At 36.5% G+C, this 25,317-nt stretch overlaps 2 protein-coding genes across 2 annotated transcripts in view; one reads left to right on the top strand and one right to left on the bottom strand.

The window, feature by feature from the left end:
- DIP-epsilon (Dpr-interacting protein epsilon) overlaps positions 1-25,317 on the top strand; it is a 332,816-nt gene that overhangs the window by 142,756 nt on the left and 164,743 nt on the right. The window lies entirely within an intron of this gene.
- LOC142224217 (endothelin-converting enzyme-like 1) lies at positions 22,263-24,353 on the bottom strand. Its single transcript, XM_075293992.1, has one exon. It carries the CDS (start codon positions 24,259-24,261, stop codon positions 22,378-22,380), a length of 1,884 nt encoding a protein of 627 aa, XP_075150107.1. The 5' UTR covers positions 24,262-24,353; the 3' UTR covers positions 22,263-22,377.

The following is a 25,317-nucleotide window of genomic DNA, read 5'->3' as shown; positions in this document are numbered from 1 at the left end:
TATACTCAGTTTTATCAAAATTTTAGATTCTGAGTCGATTTAGCGATGTCCGTCTGTCTGTCTGTCCGTCTGTTGATGTATTTTTGTGTGCAAAGTACAGCTCGCAGTTTTAGTCCGATTGTCCTAAAATTTGCTATAGGGTCCTGTTTCGGCTCAAAGACGATCCCTATTGATTTTGGAAAAAAATCGGTTCAGATTTAGATATAGCTACCATATATATTTTTCACCGATCTGGGCATAATTGGCGTGTATATGAACCGATCTTCCTCAAATTCCGTACATCCAAATATTTTATGAGTCTCGAAAAACCTGCAAAATATCAGCCAAATCGGTTCAGATTTGGATATATCTCCCATATATAGCTTTCGCCCGATTTACACTCATATGACCACAGAGGCCAATTTTTAACTCCGATTTATTTGAAATTTTGCACAGGGAGTAGAATTAGCATTTTAACTATGCGTGCCAAATTTGGTTGAATTCGGTTCAGATTTGGATATATCTCCCATATATATGTTTTTCTGATTTCGACAAAAATGGTCAAAATACCAACATTTTCCTTATTAAATCGCCACTGCTTAGTCGAAAAGTTGTAAAAATGACTCTAATTTTCCTAAACTTCTAATACATATATATCGAGCGATAAATCATAAATAAACTTTTTCGAAGTTTCCTTAAAATTGCTTCAGATTTAAATGTTTCCCATATTTATACCCTTCACCACTACTGTACCCTGTGGTACAGGGTATAATAAGTTTGTGCATTTGTATGTAACGCCAAGAAGGAAAAGTCTGAGACCCATCGTTTAGTATATCGATCCTCTTAGAATTAAATTCTGAGTCGATTTAGCGATGTCCATCTGTCTGTCTGTTGATGTATTTTTGTGTGCAAAGTACAGCTCGGAGTTTTAGTCCGATTGTCCTAAAATTTGGTATAGGGTCCTGTTTTGGCTCAAAGACGATCCCTATTGATTTTGGAAAAAATCGGTTCAGATTTAGATATAGCTGCCATATATATTTTTCACCGATCTGGTCATACTTGGCGTGTATATCAACCGATCTTCCTCAAATTCCGTACATCTGAATATTTTATCAGTCTCGAAAAACTTGCAGAATATCATCCAAATCGGTACAGATTTAGATATAGCTCCCATATATAGCTTTCGCCCGATTTACACTCATTTGCCCACAGAGGCCAATTTTTAACTCCGATTTAGTTGAAATTTTGCACAGGGAGTAGAATTAGCGTTGTAACTATGCGTGCCAAATTTGCTTGAAATCGGTTCAGATTTGGATATATCTCCCATATAAAGCTTTCGCTCGATTTACACTCATATGACCACAGAGGAAAATTTTTAACTCCGATTTAGTTGAAATTGTGCACAGGGAGTAGAATTAGCATTGTAACTATGCGTGGCAAATTTGGGTGAAATCGGTTCAGATTTGGATATATCTCCCATATATAGCTTTCGCCCGATTTACACTCATATGACCACAAAGGCCAATTTTTTGCTCCGATTTAGTTGAAATTTTGCACAGGGAGTAGAATTAGCATTATAGCTATGCGTGCCAAATTTGGTTGAAATCGGTTCAGATTTAGATATATCTCCCATATATAGCATTCGCCCGATTTACACTCATATGACCACAGAGGCCAATTTTTTGCTCCGATTTAGTTGAAATTTTGCACAGGAAGTAGAATTAGCATTGTAGCTATGCGTGCCAAATTTGGTTGAAATCGGTTCAGATTTAGATATATCTCCCACATATAGCTTTCGCCCGATTTACACTCATATGACCACAGAGGCCAATTTTTAACTCCGATTTAGTTGAAATTTTACACAGAGAGTAGAATTAGCATTGTTGTTATGCGTGCCAAATTTGGTTGAAATCGGTTCAGATTTAGATATAGGTCCCATATATATGTTTTTCTGATTTCGACAAAAATGGTCAAAATACCAACAATTTCCTTGTAAAATCGCCTCTGCTTAGTCGAAAAGTTGCAAAAATGACTCTAACTTTCCTAAACTTCTAATACATATATCGAGCGATAAATCATAAATAAACTTTTGCGAAGTTTCCTTAATATTGCTTCAGATTTAAATGTTTCCCATATTTTTTTACTAACATTGTGTTCTACCCTATTGCATTAGCCGACTTAAATTTTGAGTCTATAGATTTTGTAGAAGTCTATCAAATTCTTCCAGATCGAGTGATATTTAAATGTATGTATTTGGGACAAACCTTTATATATAGCCCCCAACACATTTGACGGATGTGATATGGTATCGAAAATTTAGATCTACAAAGTGGCGCAGGGTCACAGAAAAAAATATCACCAAAATATTTCCAATTAAAAAGTTAATTGAAGTTGAAATTTTTTTCAATTAATAAATTAATTGGTACAATTAACTTTTTAATCAAGATAGAAACATTAAGTTAATTTAGTCAATGATTGAAAATTTAAAAATTTTTAATTAAAAATTTAATTGATACAATTAACTCTTATTCAAATTCGGAAGACTAAGTCAGTTAAAAAAGTGATGAACATTTTTTTAAATTTTTAATTAAATTTGTTTTTTTTTTATCAAACAATCAATTGTTAATCCAAATAAAAATTCTGAGCCAATTCAGAATGTAATTGAAAATAGTTACCTTTTTTAATTACAAAATTAATTGAGTTTTGCAATCAACATCAATTAAATTTTTAATTGAATCAATTAAAAAATTAATTGAAATTTGGTAATGAAATCAATTAATTTTTTAATCAAGAATTTTTGCTATGCCCAATTAAAACTGTGATTGATACTATCATTTTCGTGATTGAAGACATTTCAATTAAAAAATTAATTGGATCAATTAATTTCGTGATTGAATCAGAAAAAAATTTTTTTGTGTGGTATAATATAGTCGGCACCGCCCGACTTTAGACTTTCCTTACTTGTTTAATATAGGGGTTGTGCCTAAATTGTCCGATATAACCCGTTCATTTGACCCACAACAACTGTACCAGAAATAAAAACTATGTGGTTTACACTCCGAAAAACTGACACATTCTGGAAGAGAAAGCTATGGGATAAGATTATGACATGAATATAGTTTCAGTTTTCTAAGGCTTGACTCCCGGACTACCCCATCTATTGTCAATCCAGCATTACTTATTTGGACACCCAACAATTTTCCAATGAATTATTTTCATTCGCTTCTGAAAGTGTATTACATTACTATCCCAGCAAGCATTTACATATGATTATAAGCGTTCAAATGTAAGTGAAACACTTATGAAACGTTTGCTGTGACAGTTACAAAAAACATCAAAGTAAGCGTTTTATAATCGAAAAGCGTTTAAAAGACGATTGCTTGTAAGTATCGACGATGTTTTGTAAGTATCGTAATTACACGTTTTCGAAATGCTTAAAAAACACGATTTTTTAAATGAAATTAGTAAGCGTTTAAAACATTTTTATTGTTTCGAATCTGTTTTTTATTGATTAACTAAACAAAATATTTAATGCTATTTTTTATACCCTCCACCATAGAATTGGGGTATATTAACTTTGTCATTCCGTAACACATCGAAATATTGCTCTAAGACCCCATAAAGTATATATATTCTGGGTCGTGGTGAAATTCTGAGTCGATCTGAGAATGTCCGTCCTTCCGTCCGTCTGTCCGTCTGTTGAAATAACGCTAACTTCCGAACGAAACAAGCTATCGACTTGTAACTTGGCACAAGTAGTTGTTATTGATGTAGCTCGGATGGTATTGAAAATGGGCCATATCGGTTCACTTTTACGTATAGCCCCTATATGAACGGACACCCAAATTTGGCTTGCGATTGCTTTAAGAGAAGCAAAATTTCATTCCGATCCCGCTGAAATTTGGTACATGGTGTTGGTATATGGTATCTAACAACCATGCAAAAATTGGTCCACATCGGTCCATAATTATATATCGCCCCATATTAACCGATCCTCCGATTTGGCTTGCGGAGCCTCTAAGAGAAGCAAATTTCATCCGATCCGGCTGAAATTTGGTACATGGTGTTGGTATATGTTCTCTAATGACCATGCAAAAATTGGTCCAAATCGGCCCGTAATTATATATAGCCCCCATATAAACCGATCCCCAGATTTGACCTCCGGAGCCTCTTAGAGGAGCAAAATTCATCCGATCCGGTTGAAATTGACTACGTGGTGTTAGTATATGGTCTCTATAGTTATATATAGGCGATCCCCAATCACACAAAAATTGGTCCTTATCGGTTTATAATCATGGTTGGCACTCGAGCCAAAAATAATCTACCAAAATTTTATTTTTATAGAAAACATTGTCAAAATGTTATTTCTATAGAAAATTTTGTCAAAATTTTATTTCTATAGAACATTTTGTCAAAATTTTATTTCTATAGAAAATTTTGTTTAAAATTTTATTTCTATAGAAAATTTAGTTAAAAATTTTATTTCTATAGAAAATTTTGTCAGAATTTTATTTCTATAGAAAATTTGATCCAAATGTTATTTCTATAGAAATTTTTTTCCAAATTTTACTTCTATAGAAAATGTTGTCAAAATTTTATTTTTTCAAATTTTATTTCTATAGAAACTTTAAACTTAATTATATACGTATTTAATCGGCCTTTTTTAGTTTACTATATACCACGTATTGAGTATGGGGTAAAGGGTGATACGGTCAAAATTTGGTCAAGGGAAAACGCGTGTAAATCGGTGAAATCTTTTATTTAAAAAATCAAATTAAATTTGTTTTTCAAGTTCAATTCATATAAAATTCAGGAAAAATATTCAGTTAGGCTTTCGCTTTTCCAAATGCGAATTGCCGGGCCTCACGCTTGACACCTGCCATCAGATTTTGTACATCCACCTTGTCCACCTTCTTCGCCGCAGAAAGCCAGTTTGCCTTGAACTGCTGCTCGTCCTTAGCAGTTTTTTTGCTCTTCTTTAGGTTCCGCTTGAAATAGCCCAGTATGTCTCAATTGGGCGGAGCTCTGGCGTGTTGGAAGGGTTCTTGTCCTTGGGAACCACCTGCACGTTGTTGGCGGAGTACCACTCCATGACCTTTTTACCGTAATGGCAAGATGCCAAATCCGGCCAAAACAGTACGGAACAACCGTGTTTCTTCAGGAAAGGCATCAGACGTTTATAGTGTTTGAATAAACGTCTGATGCCTTTCCTGAAGAAATTTCACGTAAATTTCTTGGTTGACAGTCCCGGAAGCTATGAAAATGCTGCTTTTCAAGCCACAGGTACAGATGGCTTGCCAAACCAGATATTTCTTTGCGAACTTTGACAGTTTTATGTGCTTGAAAATATCTGCTACCTTTCCCCTTCCTTTTGCCGTATAAAACTCCTGTCCCGGAAGTCGGCTTTGACGTAGGCATCGCGGAGAGAGAGGTTAGGGTTTCGCTTGAAAATACCGGCAACTCTCTTTGTCGTCTCAGCGGCTTCCGGTTTTCGATTTCCCCCCGATCCAGACTTCCTGGCTGTCGACAAACGTTCCCCAAACACTTTAATTACATTTGTAACGGTTGATTTTAGCGATTTTGCCAGCTTTGCGTGCGAGTAGTTCGGATTTTCGCGATGCGCGAGCAAAATTTTGATACGCTGCTCTTCTTGCTTGGACGGCATTTTGACAACTGAAGAGTGAATTCCAAAATCAAAATAGGAGCAACATTCTACACACACACACACACACACACCTTAAAAATGAGGGGTGTTCAGGTTTTTTAAATACAAAATTGAAAGAAATACGTCAAGTTTATATTGACCAAATTTTGACCGTATCACCCTTTATGATCTCTAACAACCGTGCAAAAATTGGTGCACATCGGTCCACAATTATATATAGCCCCCTTATAAACCGATCCCCAGATTTGACCTCCGGAGCCCCTTCGAGGAGAAAAGTTCACCCGATCCGGTTGAAATTTTGTACATGGTGTTATATGTACAAAATTTCTCCGGAGGTCAAATCTGGTCCCCAGATTTGACCTCCGGAGCTCTTGGAGGAGCACAATTCATTCGATCCGGCTGAAATTTGGTACGTGGTGAAATTTGGTACATTGCGCTAGTATATGGCTGCTAATAAGCATGCCAAAATATGTCCATATCAGTCTATAAAATAAAAATAATAATAAATAATAAAATAAAATAAAATAAAAATAAAAACCCAAAAATAATCTAGCAAAATTTCATTTCTATAGAAAATTTTGTCAAAATTTTATTTCTATAGAAAATTTTGTTAAAAATTTTATTTCTATAGAAAATTTTGTCAGAATTTTATTTCTATAGAAAATTTGATCCAAATGTTATTTCTATAGAAAATTTTTTTCAAATTTTACTTCTATAGAAAATGTTGTCAAAATTTTATTTTTTAAAAATTTTATTTCTATAGAAACTTTAAACTTAATTATATACGTATTTAATCGGCCTTTTTTAGTTTACTATATACCACGTATTGAGTATGTGGTAAATATTACGGTGTTAGGAAGTTTTAAGATACCTTGCCATCGGCAAGTGTTACCGCAACCCATGTAATTCGATTGTGGATGACAGTCTTCAGTAGAAGTTTCTACGCAATCCATGGTGGAGGGTACATAAGCTTCGGCCTGGCCGAACTGGCCATATATACTTGTTATTAGTATAAAAATATAAAGTTAAAATATAAAAAAAGAACTTCGCATCCCCTCAAATTTTTCTGTTATTCGCAGCAATATTAGCTTTTTTTAACTCTACTTTTTCAACAGAATTTTGACATGTGGCGCTGATTAATGATAGAATTGCTGCCGAAAAAAGAAATAAGAAAAAAATAAATTAAAATAAATAAAATATAAGTTAAATAAATACCTTACCAATACGCACTATCCAAAGAAGTAGTTGTGTATATATTATAGAATAACTTATGCAAGTCTTGTATCCTTAGTCCTTGAATAATAAATTCGTTATCAGATTCATATCTGTATATGGAAATAAGTTTGAAAATTAATTTTTTTCTGTAGGCATTAAATTAATAGAAACTCATCTTTTAATAATTAATTTGACACAATTTATTTACACAAGTTTTTGGCACAGTTTTCAATGCTAAGAATGACAAGTTTTGTTTAATTTTATAAAACAATTGCATTTACAAGCAAACTGTAGACAATGTTTGCAAAACACTTGCATTTGCAAACAAATAGCAAAAACTCTTATTTATGCAAGCTTGCTGCAATCTTAATTTACAAAACGGTTGCCAATATGCTTGCTGGGATCCTGCTATTTTGTTTACAATGAGGAAGTAGTTTTGATATTCAGTTTGTGTTTGACTCTTCACACAATGGGAATTTTAAGTATGTTATACTTTCTTGTCAATTTTATGGTTTATTAATGTTTTTTGGTTTTTATATGATATATAATCTAAACATAAGTAATGTAATATTACAACTTCACATCAATAAAATCTACATCTTTTATCGGGATTCAATTTACTACCCAACGGACACTGGAAAGCTTCCGAAAATTCTGGTAAATTCATGGCAATTTGATTTAAACGTACCAATGATGAATCATGTTCTTCATCAAAATCTTGATTTTTAGTACAAAAGAATTGAGCTAAATTCAGGAAAAATATACGATTCCAGGGAATCGTAGCAAATGCGGGCTGTAGTCGTAGTGAATATTCCTGTCTATAAGTTTGTAAGGCCACTCGCGCCCCCAATAAATCAGCAATACGTTCATCTATAGTCGTAGTAGGTTGTTGATCTTGCATACAGGCCATAGCCTCTTCTACTTCAGGTTGTTGGAGAACTTCTTCGAAAATAGGATAACTCATACTCAACGTAGTGGTATCAACAACATGAGTCAATTCATGACCCAAAATTGTACCCAAATTCGATAACGTAAGCAGGGGATCAAAATTTATATCATACATAGGAGGTTTTAGAGTACCAAAAGGTATGGTCATCATATTACTAAGCCTTTCATAGTACGGAATATGATCAGGATCATCTCGACAGCTTAGATTGGAGGGACAGGCCAATTGCTCCAGAACATTGTGTTGTTTAACTAGCAGATGATTTTCATAGTAGTTGGTCACATTTAAATCTGGAATATCACTGTAGAGTCTCTCCAATATGGTGTAGTTCATATCGATGGGTAAATTACCCAAATTAATGGATATTTGTTTGAAGCGTTGACGCATTGTTCGCAATTGGTGGGCATTCATATTAAGGCGATTTTCATTGATAATTTCCAGCATATATTTGAAAATTTTCTTTGTCATCGTATTAATGTCACGATTGAATTCCTTGGCATAGGGAAGATATCGATGCTGATAGTAGAGAGCATGAAAGGCAAAAGGCATATGGTTGACCACACTAACATTGCAACCATAACCATGGGCCCGTTTCATCATCAATATGAATTGAACCATAAGATAATTGCACAATTTTCGCAACTCTTCAGGTTGCCAGCGTTTACTTAAGAGAAATTTGAAATACTCAACATCGTAAACACCAATCACAGGCCCTTTTTCCCTCAAATGAGTGGGTATGACCTTGGTAAGAAAAGAATAAAGTTTCGGAGATAACTTGCGTAGCTCATCGTAAGTAAATTCCATTTCATCGTCTTCTTCATTCACACCTTCAGGATGGGTAAAATTTTCATAAACAGCTTGCCAATATTGATGAGTTTGATATATCTCCCTTACATATCTCTGTACGACCAAAGGACGAAGTCCTGATTCTTCGATTACCACCTGTATTTCATCTATATCAATTTCAGTCTGATCGGGTTTAGTCAGTAGTGATACCAATGTTCCATTATCCAAATATACAGAAATTGGTTTGATCAAGTGATTGTTTAGCCCATAACTATTGAGGACTCCAAGTAAGGCAAATAAATCAAAACTTTCATCAGGTGACCAAGATCTTCTGTAAACACCTCTCTGTTTTCCCTTCATTTCCTCCAATATAGGCCATTCTATTGCCACGGCAGGTTTAATTATATCAAAAAATTTCCATTCATTCATTTCATCTTTAATTCTTTGACATGAATAATAATAAGCTAAAGCTTTTTCGGTAATATTTTGCCCCTTTGTCTTAACTCTCTGTCGATCTATGGGATACTCTTTCATTATCAGCTCATCGATTTCATTAACATAAATTGTTTGCATCATATTCGATATGCCATAATCCTCATTTCGATGTTGCTCAGCCCAGTTGCCACAGGCATGTGTATAGAAATCTTCACATGGATCTGTAGAATTATCCATAGAGGATTGAATTGTTTCCATTTGTTTCATAGTAGCCACAGATGGCTCAGGGGTCACACAATTGCCATGGCTTATAAAAAGGATATTGAGGTAGCAAAATACTATAAAATAGAGCAGCCCCATTTTTGCTAATTTTTTTTTTTTTTTTTTTTGATAATTACTATCAATGATTTTTTTCCGTACACGAACCTTTATAAACCAAAAAAGCAAAACTGGAAATAAAAATATTTCTTTTTCGGAATTCTTGTTGATTTCGATGCTGGCAATAAAATTGATAAGCACTTTCAAAATATAAAATTCTCTTTTATTTCTGCTCTTGAGATTTGATAAGATTTTGACATATTCTTCAATTAAATGGTATGCACACGTAAAGAAATTTTTGACACAGTGGCCCAAAGAAAACAGTATGACAATTTCACTAATGCCAGCACTCCTTATTTAATAGTAGGATTTTCTCATATTTCCGCTCGCCGGTTCTGGGAATTATATGCAGAACTTCCCATTATTTTTCTTTTGTTTCTCACAATATTTTATATTAAAAATTGTTATCTATACTACAAGAGTTTTATTTTTGCACCACTTGACCTGTTTTCGAACACAAAACGTGTTGTAACGTGGCTTGAGGTAGGCCAGTGCCGGTCAGGGATTACGTTTTAAGGGTCCACGAATCTTAAATAATAACACATTATTTTATTCATTTGCTCGGTTTTTATTTACAATTTTTATTATATTTACAATGTAAAGAGTAGGATGGTGGGCTGAAGAGGCGGCGACGACTGGTGGAGTTTTGATGGCGGTGGTGATGACTGGTGCGATGCTGACGGGTAACGATGATGAAACGCTTCGATGCTTTCTGGTGGCGTTGATGAAACGGTGTGAAGCTGACTGGTGGCGATGATGAGACGATGTGGTGCTGAATGGTGACAATGATGAAACGGTGTGATGCTGATCGAAGATTTTTTCTTTGCTGGATAGAACTTGTAAAACCCTTCAAAAAAGGAAGCTTAGATTTGCTCGAAATTTTTCACAAGGAGGCTAACATAATTGGGACAAGTCAAGTGTGCAAAATTTGGGGGAAATCGTTTCAGATTTAGATAACTCCCATATCTATTCTATTGTCTGATATACACTTACATGACCACCGGAAACTAAATTTTAATTCCGAGACTATAGTTTCACACCGATTTACTTAAAATTTTGCACAGATAGCAGAATTAACATTCTAGCTACGCATGCTGAGTTTGGTTGAAATCGTTTCAGATTTAGATATAGCCCCCATATATATCTTACGTCCGATATGCACTTATATAACATAGCTCCTGAAGCCAGATTTTTTCTCTGATTTGTACAAGAAGCATATTTGATAGTATCATCGAGTGTGTCTACACGCACCGAAAAAACATGTTTGGACATGGTTGCCGCATCCATTCAATGCTTATCTAGAGTATGTAATTGTCGCGAAAACCATGTATTTGGTCTTTGTAAAAATAATTTTCGAGCGGAGAAAAATATATGTTGGCAACAAACATTATATAGTTCTCAAATGCCGCAAACATGTTCTATTATTTAAATGATAGAATTTGAGACCATTACATATTCGGGAAAATCATGTATCTGACCATTCAATTTTTTTTTACTTTTTTGCAGAGAAAAAAGTATTTTTATAGGTTACATATAGACATGTCTAGGACCATTACATGACCATAAAGACCATGTACATTGTTTTCGTGACCATTTGATTTTTTAACTTGTTTGCAGCGAAAATAATTTTATAAAAACATTGAGCAGGTACACACGATTTTCATTTTGCGCGTCAGTCGTGTGTTGATTGTTTCTTGGAATGGACGGAGAATACGGAATTATTGTGTTTTGTGTTAATTTATTTATTCAGAAGTGGCACGTGGTTTTATGTGAACACAAAAAAGGAAAGTGTAATTGAAAAATATACCTGTTTTTATACACTCCACCATAGGATGGGGGTATATTAACTTTGTCATTCCGTTTGTAACACATCGAAATATTGCTCTAAGACCCCATAAAGTATATATATTCTGGGTCGTGGTGAAATTCTGAGTCGATCTGAGCATGTCCGTATGTCCGTCCGTCCGTCCGTCCGTCCGTCTGTTGAAATCACGCTAACTTCCGAACGAAACAAGCTATCGACTTGAAACTTGGCACAAATAGTTGTTATTGATGTAGGTCAGATGGTATTGCAAATGGGCCATATCGGTCCACTTTTACATATAGCCCCCATATAAACGGACCCCCAAATTTGGCTTTCGAGGCTTCTAAGAGAAGCAAAATTTCATCCGATCCGGCTGAAATTTGGTACATGGTGTAAGTAAAGGGTGATTCTTTTGAGGTTAGGATTTTTATGCATTAGTATTTGACAGATCACGTGGGATTTCAGACATGGTGTCAAAGAGAAAGATGCTCAGTATGCTTTGACATTTCATCATGAATAGCCGAACGATCTGCCACAACGTCGAATTTTCAGTGAATGGGCCCTAGAAAAGTTGGCAGAAAATCCGCTTTTTTATCGACAAATTTTGTTCAGCGATGAGGCTCATTTCTGGTTGAATGGCTACGTAAATAAGCAAAATTGCCGCATTTGGAGTGAAGAGCAACCAGAAGCCGTTCAAGAACTGCCCATGCATCCCGAAAAATGCACTGTTTGGTGTGGTTTGTACGCTGGTGGAATCATTGGACCGTATTTTTTCAAAGATGCTGTTGGACGCAACGTTACGGTGAATGGCGATCGCTATCGTTCGATGCTAACAAACTTTTTGTTGCCAAAAATGGAAGAACTGAACTTGGTTGACATGTGGTTTCAACAAGATGGCGCTACATGCCACACAGCTCGCGATTCTATGGCCATTTTGAGGGAAAACTTCGGAGAACAATTCATCTCAAGAAATGGACCGGTAAGTTGGCCACCAAGATCATGCGATTTGACGCCTTTAGACTATTTTTTGTGGGGCTACGTCAAGTCTAAAGTCTACAGAAATAAGCCAGCAACTATTCCAGCTTTGGAAGACAACATTTCCGAAGAAATTCGGGCTATTCCGGCCGAAATGCTCGAAAAAGTTGCCCAAAATTGGACTTTCCGAATGGACCACCTAAGACGCAGCCGCGGTCAACATTTAAATGAAATTATCTTCAAAAAGTAAATGTCATGGACCAATCTAACGTTTCAAATAAAGAACCGATGAGATTTTGCAAATTCTATGCGTTTTTTTTTTTTTTTAAAAGTTATCAAGCTCTTAACAAATCACCCTTTATATGGTCTCTAACAACCATGCAAAAATTGGTCGTCATCGGTCCATAATTAAATATAGCACCCATATGCGAGGCCTCTAAGAGAAGCAAATTTCATCCGATCCGGCTGAAATTTGGTACATGGTGTAAGTATATGGTCTCTAACAACCATGCAAAAGTTGGTCCACATCGGTCCATAATTATATATAGCCCCCATATAAACCGATCCCCCGATTTGGTTTGCGAGGCCTCTAAGAGAAGCAAATTTCATCCGATGCGGCTGAAATTTGGTACATGGTGTTAGTATATGGTCACCGTGGTGTTAGTATGGAGCCACCGTGGTGCAATGGTTAGCATGCCCGCCTTGCATACACAAGGTCGTGGGTTCGATTCCTGCTACGACCGAACACCAAAAAGTTTTTCAGCGGTGGATTATCCCACCTCAGTAATGCTGGTGACATTTCTGAGGGTTTCAAAGCTTCTCTAAGTGGTTTCACTGCAATGTGGAACGCCGTTCGGACTCGGCTATAAAAAGGAGGTCCCTTGTCATTGAGCTTAACATGGAATCGGGCAGCACTCAGCGATAAGAGAGAAGTTCACCACTGTGGTATCACAATGGACTGAATAGTCTAAGTGAGCCTGATACATCGGGCTGCCACATAACTTAACCTAACCTAACCTAGTATATGGTCTCTAACAACCATTCAAAAGTTGGTGCACAACGGTACATAATTATATATAGCCCCCATATAAACCGATCCCCAGATTTGACCTCCAGAGCCCTTTGGAAGAGCAAAATTCTTCCCATTCGGTTGAAATTTGGTACGTGATGTTAGTATATGGTATCCAACAACCATGCAGGAATTGGTTCCTATCAGCCCATAATTATATATAGCTCCCATATAAACCGATCCCCGGATTTGACCTCCGGTGCGTTTTGGAGAAGCAAAATTCATCCGATCTGCTTGAAATTTGGTACGTGGTGATCGTATATGATATTTAACAACCATGCCAAAAGTGGTCCATATCAGTCCATAATCATATAGCGCCATATAAACCGGTCCCGAGATTTGGTTTTGGAGCCACTTGGAGGAGCAAATTTCATCCGAGTGAATTGAAATTTGGTGCATTGTGCTAGTACATGGTCGTTAACAACCATGTCTAACTAGGTCCATATCGGTCTACAGTTATATATCCCTCAGTTAAAGCGATTTCCAATCACACAAAAATTGGTCCATAGCGACCCCCATATTTCAATTCTGGCTCTCTACGTACCGTGCAAAAAGTCCATATCGATTCGTAATTATTTGTAGACTTAACTATACATAACTTTTTTGTCTAATATATACCACGTATTGGCTAACTCACAATTTAGAAAATGATGTTAAGAAGTTTTAAGATACCACAACCCAAGTATTTCGATTGTGGATGTCAATCTTTCGTAGAAGTTTGTACGCAATCCATGGTGGAGGGTACATAAGATTCGGCCTGGCCGAACTTACGGCCGTATCTACTTGTTTGTTCAGCATTTTGCTATATGGTTCATTTATTTTTATTTGCAGTTACAGATGTCTGCGTTTGTACATTTGATGGGCACACGATGTAAATATGGATTGATTACTTATTGTTGAAATTGAAATAAAATAGTGTGTGTAAAAATATGTGATGTTTCCTTGCACGACATTATAAATACAAACAAACAATGAATTAATGTATAAATAAATAAAAACAAATAAATAAAGTTAATTTAGTGTTTTCTTTTCTCAAGTGGCGTCCTTTTTTCGACCAAGAATTTTTTTTTCATAAAGATCAAAACATTTTAGGTTGTGACCATGTTCTTTTAACTGAAAGAAAAACATTTTTGACGAATACCATAACATTTTAGATCGTGACCATTGTCTTTTAATGGAAACAAAAATCTTTTTATCAATATAATAACATTTTAGATGAGGACAATTTTATTTTTCTTAGAACCATGTTCACTGACCCAACATGGTTGCAGGTGAAAATGTTACATGGTCGCCGCAAAAATGGCTCCTATCATATTATTTTGCTCTTCGAATATGATTGTGACAATCATGTTTCTTCTCTGCGTGTAGCTTGATTTAAATCGGTTCAGATTTAGGTATAGCCCCCATTGAAATGCACTATTTCACCCGAGTTAGTGTGACTTAATGCAAATTTCACTAAACAAAGGCCAAATATATCGTTGAAAAGACATTTTAGAGAGCTTTCTTTTCATGTTAAAACCAAAGATTAGGAAAATTGAACGTTTTAGGGGCAAGGAACCATTTTTTTAATTCCATTTTTTGGGAAATAAAATTATGACTTGAGATCTATATAACTTTTGACCTAATTATGATATCATTATGACATTGATTGAGTTTGGAAAGGAAAATTGTTTTAAGAAATATTGCTGAAAAGACTATTCCCAAAATTCGTATAAAAAATCCCCAAAGTGGGAACATATGTTAAAAAACGTTATTATTTTTTTTTTGGTAATTTGCATATTTCTCAGCTGTTTACTGTTTACTTTTTATAGTTAGTTAGTGGACACATAGGGCTTTCTGGAAAAAAGACCAGCTTAACAATCGGTGCTTTGCCAAATGAGAATTTTGTAAAACAATTTTATTTTCATTTTTAAAAATTTCCGATTTGCGGATGAGAAGAACCCATACAATACTTGACCAAAATAACCAATAAAAGCTTTGGACCGATAAAAGATTGGGAGATATACAAAAAAAGTTTTACAACAGAAAGAATATAGGTGTCTTTTTCGAAAAAATTGGTCAAACTTCTGGATTTTTTTGAAATTCGAAATTGTGAAGTTTACAACGTTTAACCTAACGCACGTAGGTACAGAATTTTTTCTTCCTAAATAATTTTGTAGGGATTGCCGTAAGTTCGGCCAGGCCGAATCTTATGTACCCCCCACCATGGACTGCATAGAAACTTCTACTAAAGACTGTCATCCACAATCGAATAACTTGGATTGCGGTAACACTTGCAGATGGCAAGGTATCATAAAACTTCTTAAAACCGTCTTCTAAATTGTAAGTTAGTCCATACCGGATATATATTAAACAAAAAAGGCCGATTAAAATTTTGACAAAATTTTCTATAGAAATAAAATTTTGACAAATTTTTCTATAGAAATAAAATTTTGACAAAATTTTCTATAGAAATAAAATTTTGACAAAATTTTCTATAGAAATGAAATTTTGCTAGATTATTTTTGGATTTTTATTTTTATTTTATTTTATTTTATTATTTATTATTATTTTTATTTTATAGACTGATATGGACATATTTTGGCATGCTTATTAGCAGCCATATATTAGCGCAATGTACCAAATTTCACCACGTACAAAATTTCAACCGGATCGGGTGAACTTTGCTCCTCCAAGGGGCTCCGTAGGTCAAATCTGGGGATCGGTTTATAAGGGGGCTATATATAATTATGGACCGATGTGCACCAATTTTTGCATGGTTGTTAGAGATCATATACTTATACTACGTACCAAATTTCAACCTAATCGAATGAATTTTGCTTCTCTTAGAGGCTCCGCAAGCCAAATCGGGGGATCGGTTTATATGGGGGCTATATATAATTATGTACCGATGTGCACCAATTGCTGCATGGTTGTTGGAGACCATATACTAACACCATGTACCAAATTCCAGCCAGATCGGATGAAATTTACTTCTCTTAGAGGTTCCGCAAGCCAAATCGGGGGATCGATTTATATGGGGGCTATATGTAATTATGTACCGATGTGGATCAATTTTTGCATGGTTGGTAGAGGCCATATACTAACACCATGTAGCACATTTCAGCCGGATCGGATGAAATTTGCTTCTCTTAGAGGGTCCGCAGGCCAAATCTGGGGATCGGTTTATATTAGGGCTATATAAAATTATAGACCGATGTAGACCAATTTTTGCATGGTTGTTAGAGACCATATACTAACACCATGTACCAAATTTCAGCCGGATCGAATGAAACTTGCTTCTCTTAGAGGCTCCGCAAGCTAAATCTGAGCGTCGGTTTATATGGGGGCTATAGGTAAAAGTGGTCCGATATGGCCCATTTGCAATACCATCCGACCTATATCAATAACAACTACTTGTGACAAGTTTGAAGTCGATAGCTTGTTTCGTTCGGAAGTTAGCATGATTTCAACAGACGGACGGACGGACATGCTTAGATTGACTCAGAATTTCATCACGACCCAGAATATATATACTTTATTGGGTCTTAGACCAATATTTCGATGTGTTACAAACGGAATGACAAAGTTAATATACCCCCATCCTATGGTGGAGGGTATAAAAAGAAAACAAGGATCGACCAAAAACGGCCCTTGTAGGTTCAAAAAAATAAATTGTGGGGTCCATATCTCGCAAACTATAAAATATAACCGCACACACTCGCTTGGGTTTTACAAGTTCTATCCAGTAAAGAAACCATTGTTCTTAATTGCGGATTTAACAACTAAAACAAAATTTGATACAACCGAGGTGACCAACGTACAACGCCTACAGGTCAGCCCGTTGACCCCCTAGGGACACCCAAACTTGCAAACTTAGAGAAAAACACATCAGCTTTCAAACAAAGAAAACAAAATTTTATGGATATCTTTATCCGTTCAAAAGTTGCCGAATTGTTTCCAAAAAGGCGATTTGGAACCACTGTGCATCGTTAGATCTTTTAGAATTTCAGGTGAAAATCTAAAAGATCTAACGATGCACAGTGGATTATATCGTTGTAAGTCAATGTGTGCAAAAAGTCCTATTACCAAGTAAATCCAAAAGCTGTGGGTTCTAAGCATCCGCGGATTAACCGATGGTTAGGTTTGGTTGTAGAGGATGACGACAATTCTTGAATTGATAGGTCCATTGTGATTCCTCGAGGTAGGTTAGGTGGCAGCCCGATGTATCAGGATCACTTAGACTATTCAGTCCATTGTGATACCACATTGGTGAACTTCTCTCTTATAACTGAGTGCTGCCCGATTCCATGTGACAAGGGACCTCCTTTTTATAGCCGAGTCCGAACGGCGTTACACATTGCAATGAAACCACTTAGAGAAGCTTTGAAACCCTCAGAAATATAACCAGCATTACTGAGGTGGGATAATCCACCGCTGAAAAACTTTTTGGTGTTCGGTCGAAGCACCAATTGATCCTACGATCTTGTGTATGCAAGGCGGGCATGTAACCATTGCACCGTGGTGCAATGGTAATTTTCTCATCTTCTTCATGAGCAGGTCTTCTTTAAAGGTGTTCAAGATCTTAAATTAGATCTTCTATAAAATTGTTTAAAACATCCAACTAGAGACCCTGATATTCCATAAACTACACTCCCGCCAGATCGGAGAGAGCCTGAAAGAAAAAAAGCCAAGTATCTTGTTCCTTCTAAAGGATAATGCTGGACACTGCTTAAGGATGTGGTACTAGTCTTCCGTAACTTCCGGATCCAGTCACCATCTGCAAATTTCATTATCCTATTCTTACGTTGATAGTCTCTTCTAGTTAATCACTGCAAAGGCATAGTTTTGGCAGATTAGATCGATGACTCTACATTTTGCACGGTGTTTGCAATACCTGTTTTCAGCGGAGTCTTATCTAAAACAATTACGTGTTCTGGCATCCCGTCATTTCACTGGGATCAGACCTCCTCCTCATAATTCACAACATTAACCGATCTTCCGATTTCATAACCTCTGAAACCCGGACGGCTTTAGAGAAAACTCTGATAGACACTAAAGTAAACTCCGCTCGAACTCCCATGTTAATGTTCCGAAGAGAGCGTTCCCGGGTATTATCAACGCACAGCCGCTCGGTCAAAACTTGCTGGTCGAATACACCGATCGCAGCCAAGAGGATGTTTCAGGATATCATCAACGCTGCAGCTGCTCGCTTCATATCCCCTGGTCAATTTACCCATGTGAGGCGACAATGAGACGAGCTAACCCTGGTGGTCATAGAATCTAGAGATTAATACAGTAGTAGACGAATAAAAGTGGAACACATGGTTACAGCTCGTGAATTTTGGTCACCAGTAATAGCCGTCTCGAACCCCGCTACAAGGGATAATGAGATCGTTGGCGACATGACAATGACATATCCGAGACAGTTTGTTGGACATCCCGAGTGTAACAGTGCGAAAAGAAGATTCATTCGGTCACGAGCTAGCGACACATCAGAATTTACCTAAGCCGATGTTACCAATACAATTCAATAGCGCAAAACCACCCAGCAAAAAAATTTGGAAGTTCTTCCAAAGGCACAACTTTAAAAACACTTCCAGAAGATGCACTCCCAATGATGTTCTTTATTTTAACTACCCAGGAAGTTCTTTTCATTCAATTTTTTATAACTTGCTTTTTTCATAGTTTTAATGGGTAATCTTAACTTTTTTTGTTTCAAATAGGTTAAAAACAGAGTAAGAAATCACAAAATGGTACAAATCATTTAAATTTTGTCGAAAAAAGTGCTTAATCCAATCTTAAAAAATTGTGAATTTTTGAAAATATTTGAGGTCAAACGTTTCTGACAACCATTAAAAATTATAAAAAAAATATAAAAATTATTTATTTTACAAAATACTACAGATTTTTTTAATTTACATCCAAACCATTGAATTCGGATCACACCTAAAGAAGTGATTCAAATTCAGTCCAACTGCTGTTGAAATGGAGGACTTCCGTCCTATGACAAGCCCATGTTAAATTCATCGCTTCTGCGTCAATTTTGTACCACTTAGGGATCCAAAAAGAACATTTTCATTACTTTTTTGGTGACGCTTTTTTTGCTGGGCATTCAAGGCGCTGGTATCCGAGTGAATTATATGTGAATTTTAAAGCATCTTGGAACACTAGGAGGTGAGCACTTGAACAGACCATTCAGATTGTCCTTGGAATCACTCATTATACACGATGTCTAAAAAATGGCTCGAGCTAGAGTGAATCATATAAACCTTCCCTCGTCAGACCGATCTTTTTTCCTTCGCTAGTAGCCAATAGACTTGAGTCTCTTCTCCCCAGCCTTGTGGAGAATTTGCCAGTTTCCAATCATCAAAAACTCGAGCAAGGGAACATCGTATAGATCTATCTTCTTTCTATCGCCAGTAGCCATGACACTATTCCTGTCCAACCTTTATCCAGCTGCCAACCATCTTTGAAGCCAAGCGAAGACTACTGCAGCCAGACCGATTTTCTTCCTCTCACCAGTAGTAAAGACACTTAAGGCACTACTCCTGCCCAGCCAAAGAGAAAATTTTTCAGCTGACAGCCATTACTGAAGCCAAGAAACCACTCGAGTGAGGATGACCGATCTTCCTTCGAGCAAGGGTGAAACGTACAGACCGATCTTCCTTTTCTCACGAGTAGTAAAGACACTTACGGCACTACTCCTGCCCAGTCAAAGGGAGAATTTTCCAGCTACCAACCATCACTGAAGCCAGACAAAGACTCGAGCAAAGGTGAAGCGTACAAACCCATCTTCCTTACCTCGCTAGTAGCCCAGACACTTGAGGCACTCAATCAAGGGTAAATCGTACAGACAGATCTTCCCTATTTCGCCAGAAACTTGAGGTACTACTCCCCTTTAGCCTTATGAATAATTTTCTAGCTGCAAGCCTCAACATGAATTCTGTAAAGTTCATAGCACAAATACAGCTTTTCACATCTTTAGAGCCGAATCCGTATCACAGGACGGTCCTCGTTGAAGGCATTCGTTACGGTCAGATATGCCAGATCGTTGGAGGACATCGAAAACCGGCACGAACCAAACGTTGGGTTCTTAATTATCCGTACGGGTGGCAATCGTACGTGGGATTAGAAACAAATATTCAAACCTCGTAGAGTGAAAAAAGGGAGATCCTCAAGTCCATTTTCACACTTCCATGGCTGGGCCCTTATTAAGAAAATTATTTGAAAAATATAACAGTATTTTTATACCCTCCACCATAGGATGGGGGGTATATTAACTTTGTCATACCGTTTGTAACACATCGAAATATTGCTCTAAGACCCCATAAAGTATATATTCTGGGTCGTGGTGAAATTCTGAGTCGATCTGAGCATGTCCGTCCGTCCGTCTGTTGAAATCACGCTAACTTCCGAACGAAACAAGCTATCGACTTCAAACTTGGCACAAGTAATTGTTATTGATGTAGGTCGGATGGTATTGCAAATGGGCCATATCGGTCCACTTTTACGTATAGCCCCCATATAAACGGACCCCCAAATTTGGCTTGCGAGGCCTCTAAGAGAAGCAAATTTCTTCCGATCGGGCTGAAATTTGGCACATGGTGTTAGTATATGGTCTCTAACAACCATACAAAAATTGGTCCACATCGGTCCATAATTATATATAGCCCCCATATAAACCGATCCCCCGATTTGGCTTGCGAGGCCTCTAAGAGAAGCAAATTTCATCCGATCCTGCTGAAATTTGGTACATGGTGTTACTATATGGTATCTAACAACCATGCAAAAATTGGTCCACATCGGCCAATAATTATATATAGCTCCCATATAAACCGATCCCCCGATTTGGCTTGCGAGGCCTCTAAGAGAAGCAAATTTCATCCGATCCGGCTGAAATTTGGTACATGATGTTAGTATATGTTCTCTAACAGCCATGCAAAAATTGGTCCACATCGGTCCATAATTATATATAGCCCCCATATAAACCGATCCCCCGATTTGGCTTGCGAGGCCGCTAAGAGCAGCAAATTTCATCCGATCCGGCTGAAATTTGGTACATGATGTTAGTATATGGTCATAAACCGATATATAAACCGATCCCCCGCCGCTAAGAGCAGCAAATTTCATCCGATCCGGCTGAAATTTGGTACATGGTATTAGTATATGGTCTCTAACAACCATGTAAAAATTGGTCCACATCGGTCAATAATTATATATAGCCCTCATATAAACCGATCCTTAGATTTGACCTCCAGAGCCCCTTGGAAGAGCAAAATTCTTCCCATTCGGTTGAAATTTGGTGCGTAATGTTAGTATATGGTATTCAACAACCATGCATGAATTGGTTCCTATCAGTCCATAATTATATATAGCTCCCATATAAACCGATCCCCAGATTTGACCTCCGGTGCCTCTTGGAGAAGCAAAATTCATCCGATCTGCTTGAAATTTGGTACGTGGTGGTAGTATATGATATTTAACCACCATGCCAAAAGTAGTCCCTATCAGTCCATAATCATACACAGCCCCATATAAACCGGTTCCGAGATTTGGTTTTGGAGCCTCTTGGAGGAGCAAATTTCATCCGAGTGAGGTGAAATTTGGTACATTGTGCTAGTATATGGTCGTTAACAACCATGCCTAACTAGGTCCATATCGGTATATAGTTATATATGACCCTCAGATAAACCGATCCCCAATCACACAAAAATTGGTCCATATCAAGTGCATAATTGTATATAGCCCCCATATAAGCGACCCCCATATTTCAATTCTGGCTGTCTACGTACCGTGCAAAAAGTCCATATGGATTCGTAATTATTTGTAGACTTAACTATACATAACTTTTTTGTCTAATATATACCACGTATGGACTAACTCACAATTTAGAAAACGATGTTAAGAAGTTTTAAGATACCACAACCCAAGTAATTCGATTGTGGATGACAGTCTTTCGTAGAAGTTTCTACGCAATCCATGGTGGAGGGTACATAAGATTTGGCCTGGCCGAACTTACGGCCGTATATACTTGTTTTTTTTATTTATTTTTTAATTAAATAATAAAGACATATTTTTATTAAATTTTAATATCACATATCACCAATATTATATCTTATAATTTAGATTAGGGAATAAAAATATTAATAAAATCTACATTTCTTTAATGGATTCATTTTGCTCGAACTCGAGCAATTGAAGGCTTCAGAAAAACTGTCCATGTTCATGGCAATTTGATTTAAACGCATCCCTTGAGATCCGGGCTTATTAACATGCGGCTTATTGGAGCAATAAATTTGACCAAGACTGAGGAAGAATAATTGATTCCAAGGATGGGCTGAGAAACTCGGTTGAGTATTATTGTATATTTCACTATAGGCTTTAAAAGCAACACGGGCCCCCATTAAATCAGCAATTCTTTCATCCATATGTCTATTAGATTTTGTGAATTTCATACAAGCCATGGCTTCCTGGACTTTAGGTGTTTGCAAAATATTCGCAAATAAACTATCATAGAGAGAATCCGTTTTTAGGGTGGTACTATCTATGCTGTGTGTCAGTTCATGAGCCAGCAATGAACCCAACGATGATAGGAGTAATAATGGATGCAAATTCCTTTGATATAAAGGAGGCCGTAGAGAGGCAAAAGGTATTACCAATAGATCACTGTTAAAGAAATTATGAGGAGTACTCTTAAGATCTTCGACACAGCTCATGGTATCTGGACAACTCCAAGTTTCAAGGACTCGATTTTTCATTAATGCCAAATCATTTGCGTAAAAATTGCTGATATTTAACAGGGGAACAGAGCGATAGAATTCTTCGAGAGAGTCCAGATTGATGTTTTCCGGTAGATTTCCTATATTTATGGAAACATTGGCCAATATATTCCTTATGGCTTTCACTTGGCTATCATTGAAATTCAAATGATTCTCATAGACAATGGCCAATAGAGTTTTGTGTATGATCTTGGTTAAGTTGGCCAAATCCTGATTGATTTCCCTTACCTCCTTGGCGTAAACATGACGATAATACAAATAATCAAAGGCCAAATGCATGCGCTGCTGACTACTGATAAGGCACCCAGGACCATTTGCCTCCTTAAGAAAGAGAAGGAATTTCATCATAAGGTAGTTGCAAAATTTCTCATTCTCATAGGGTTGCCAATGACGTTGCAATAAAAATTGCATATAATCCCAAAATGGTATGGCCACTAGCGAATCCGGCTCTCTGCGATCCTTGGGTATGACATAATCCAAAAATGTATTCAATTGCGGAGTGTCGCGTTTTATGTCTTCGTATGTAAAGAAATTTTCACTTTCACCATAATCGCCATAATCCTTATAGGCTGCCACCCAATAATCATGGGTTTTTTGTAACTCATCCAATTGTCTTGGAATATTTGCCGACGGTATTTTCATTTGCTGCAAAATCAGTTGCATGGCTTCCACATCGAGATCCTCAGCATCTGGTATGGTGAGAACAGTCAGAACATTACCATTATCACGAAAAGTCAGTTGTTCAATGATGTCTGTATTGAAACCATAGCTATGCAATTTGCCCATAAAAGCAAATGCATCAAATTCAGACCAATTGCCTTTAAGCGATGAATTCCCCAGTAAAGGCCATTCCAAACCAGGGCCTGGTTTGATTTCTTCCAAATATTTTAGGACATTCAAATTTTTCTCCTTCAAACATGAATGCATATACAAGGCAGCCTTATCCAAGATTGTTTGTTTAGCTTCGCCTATAATTTTCCTTTCTGGATATTTTCTCATTATTAACTCCATAATTTTTGAGGTATGATTAAATTGTAGAAATTCTCCTAAATTTGTAGAAAAATCTTGAACATGATTTTCAGACCATTTACCACAAGCATAACCATAGAAATTGTCACAAGGATCTATCGTCGTATCCATAGAGTTTTCAAGTAGTTTCAAGTGGTGTAGATTTTCTGTATTTCCCATTACCAAAATGGGATATAGAATTGCCATCACGAAAAAGAAGAAAATTTTGAAGGTATCCATATTACTTTTTTCTATTTCTTACATTCGTTGATTTTATTTTAATTTTTTTTAACAATTTTTGTTTTCTTTAGTATTAACGCCTCTGCTATATGATTGCTACTGTCATTGTTTGAATAATCCCCTTGTTATCAATACACTTGAATTGAAATCTTTGTTATCATTTTGTATTCAATTACAAAAACAATTGTCATGGGCAAAAATCCCAGATTAGAAATATAAATAAACAATAGATTACACTAGCATACAAAACAAAAAACAAAACAACAGAGAGATAAAGGGTTGGCGAATGCACACCTCGACCTCTCGATACGGACAATTCCGAAAGGAATTGTAAATGCCTGCATGGCGCAGTTTGTCCGTCCGTCTAGTGTACACATATGAATTTACGCGTGCGTATTATATATATGTGTGAGTCCAAATTTCATTGTTGTTATATCAATGCTCTTCTGGTCCAAAATAGGTGCTTGGACCATGGGCCAAGATTATGAGATCATGGTCCTTGATAAATAAAATAATTTAAATCCGACCCGATCTGAACAAAATTTGTTACACTTCTACAAAATCAATAGACAAAAAGTTTAAGTCGGCTAATGCCCTGGGATGGAACACAATGTTAGTAAAAACAAGTATATACAGCACTAAGTTCGGCCGGGCCGAATCTTAAATACCCACCACCATGAACCAAATATTAGGGTTTCCTTTAAAATTTCAGGAGGACTTGAGGACACTTCCCGAAGATAAATTTAAAGATTTCACCTATGAGGACTATATCAGATTCTGGATTTATAAGAACCATTTTTGTTTGAGTTTTAGAGGAATCATTAACATCTCTTGTAAGTGTGCAAGAAAATTATAAAATAACGTCTTGATTTGAAATCTTAAATCTGTAAAAGTAAAATCTGGAAATTTTACATTGAGTTTCAAGCAATTTTCATGATCAGTGCGCCTTCTACACCCTCAAGAAGTGAAGTCGGTCTATATGGAGGCATTACCAAATGGACCGATAAAAACTTAATCCGATACACGTTTTTGTGAGCCTAAAATACCAGAATATTT

Source organism: Haematobia irritans, chromosome 2 (genome assembly GCF_050003625.1).
Source record: "Haematobia irritans isolate KBUSLIRL chromosome 2, ASM5000362v1, whole genome shotgun sequence".
In the NCBI taxonomy this organism is placed as follows: Eukaryota; Metazoa; Arthropoda; class Insecta; order Diptera; family Muscidae; genus Haematobia; species Haematobia irritans.
The sequence above is the reverse complement of the archived record's forward strand: the minus strand, read 5'-3'. Positions and strand labels throughout refer to the sequence as shown.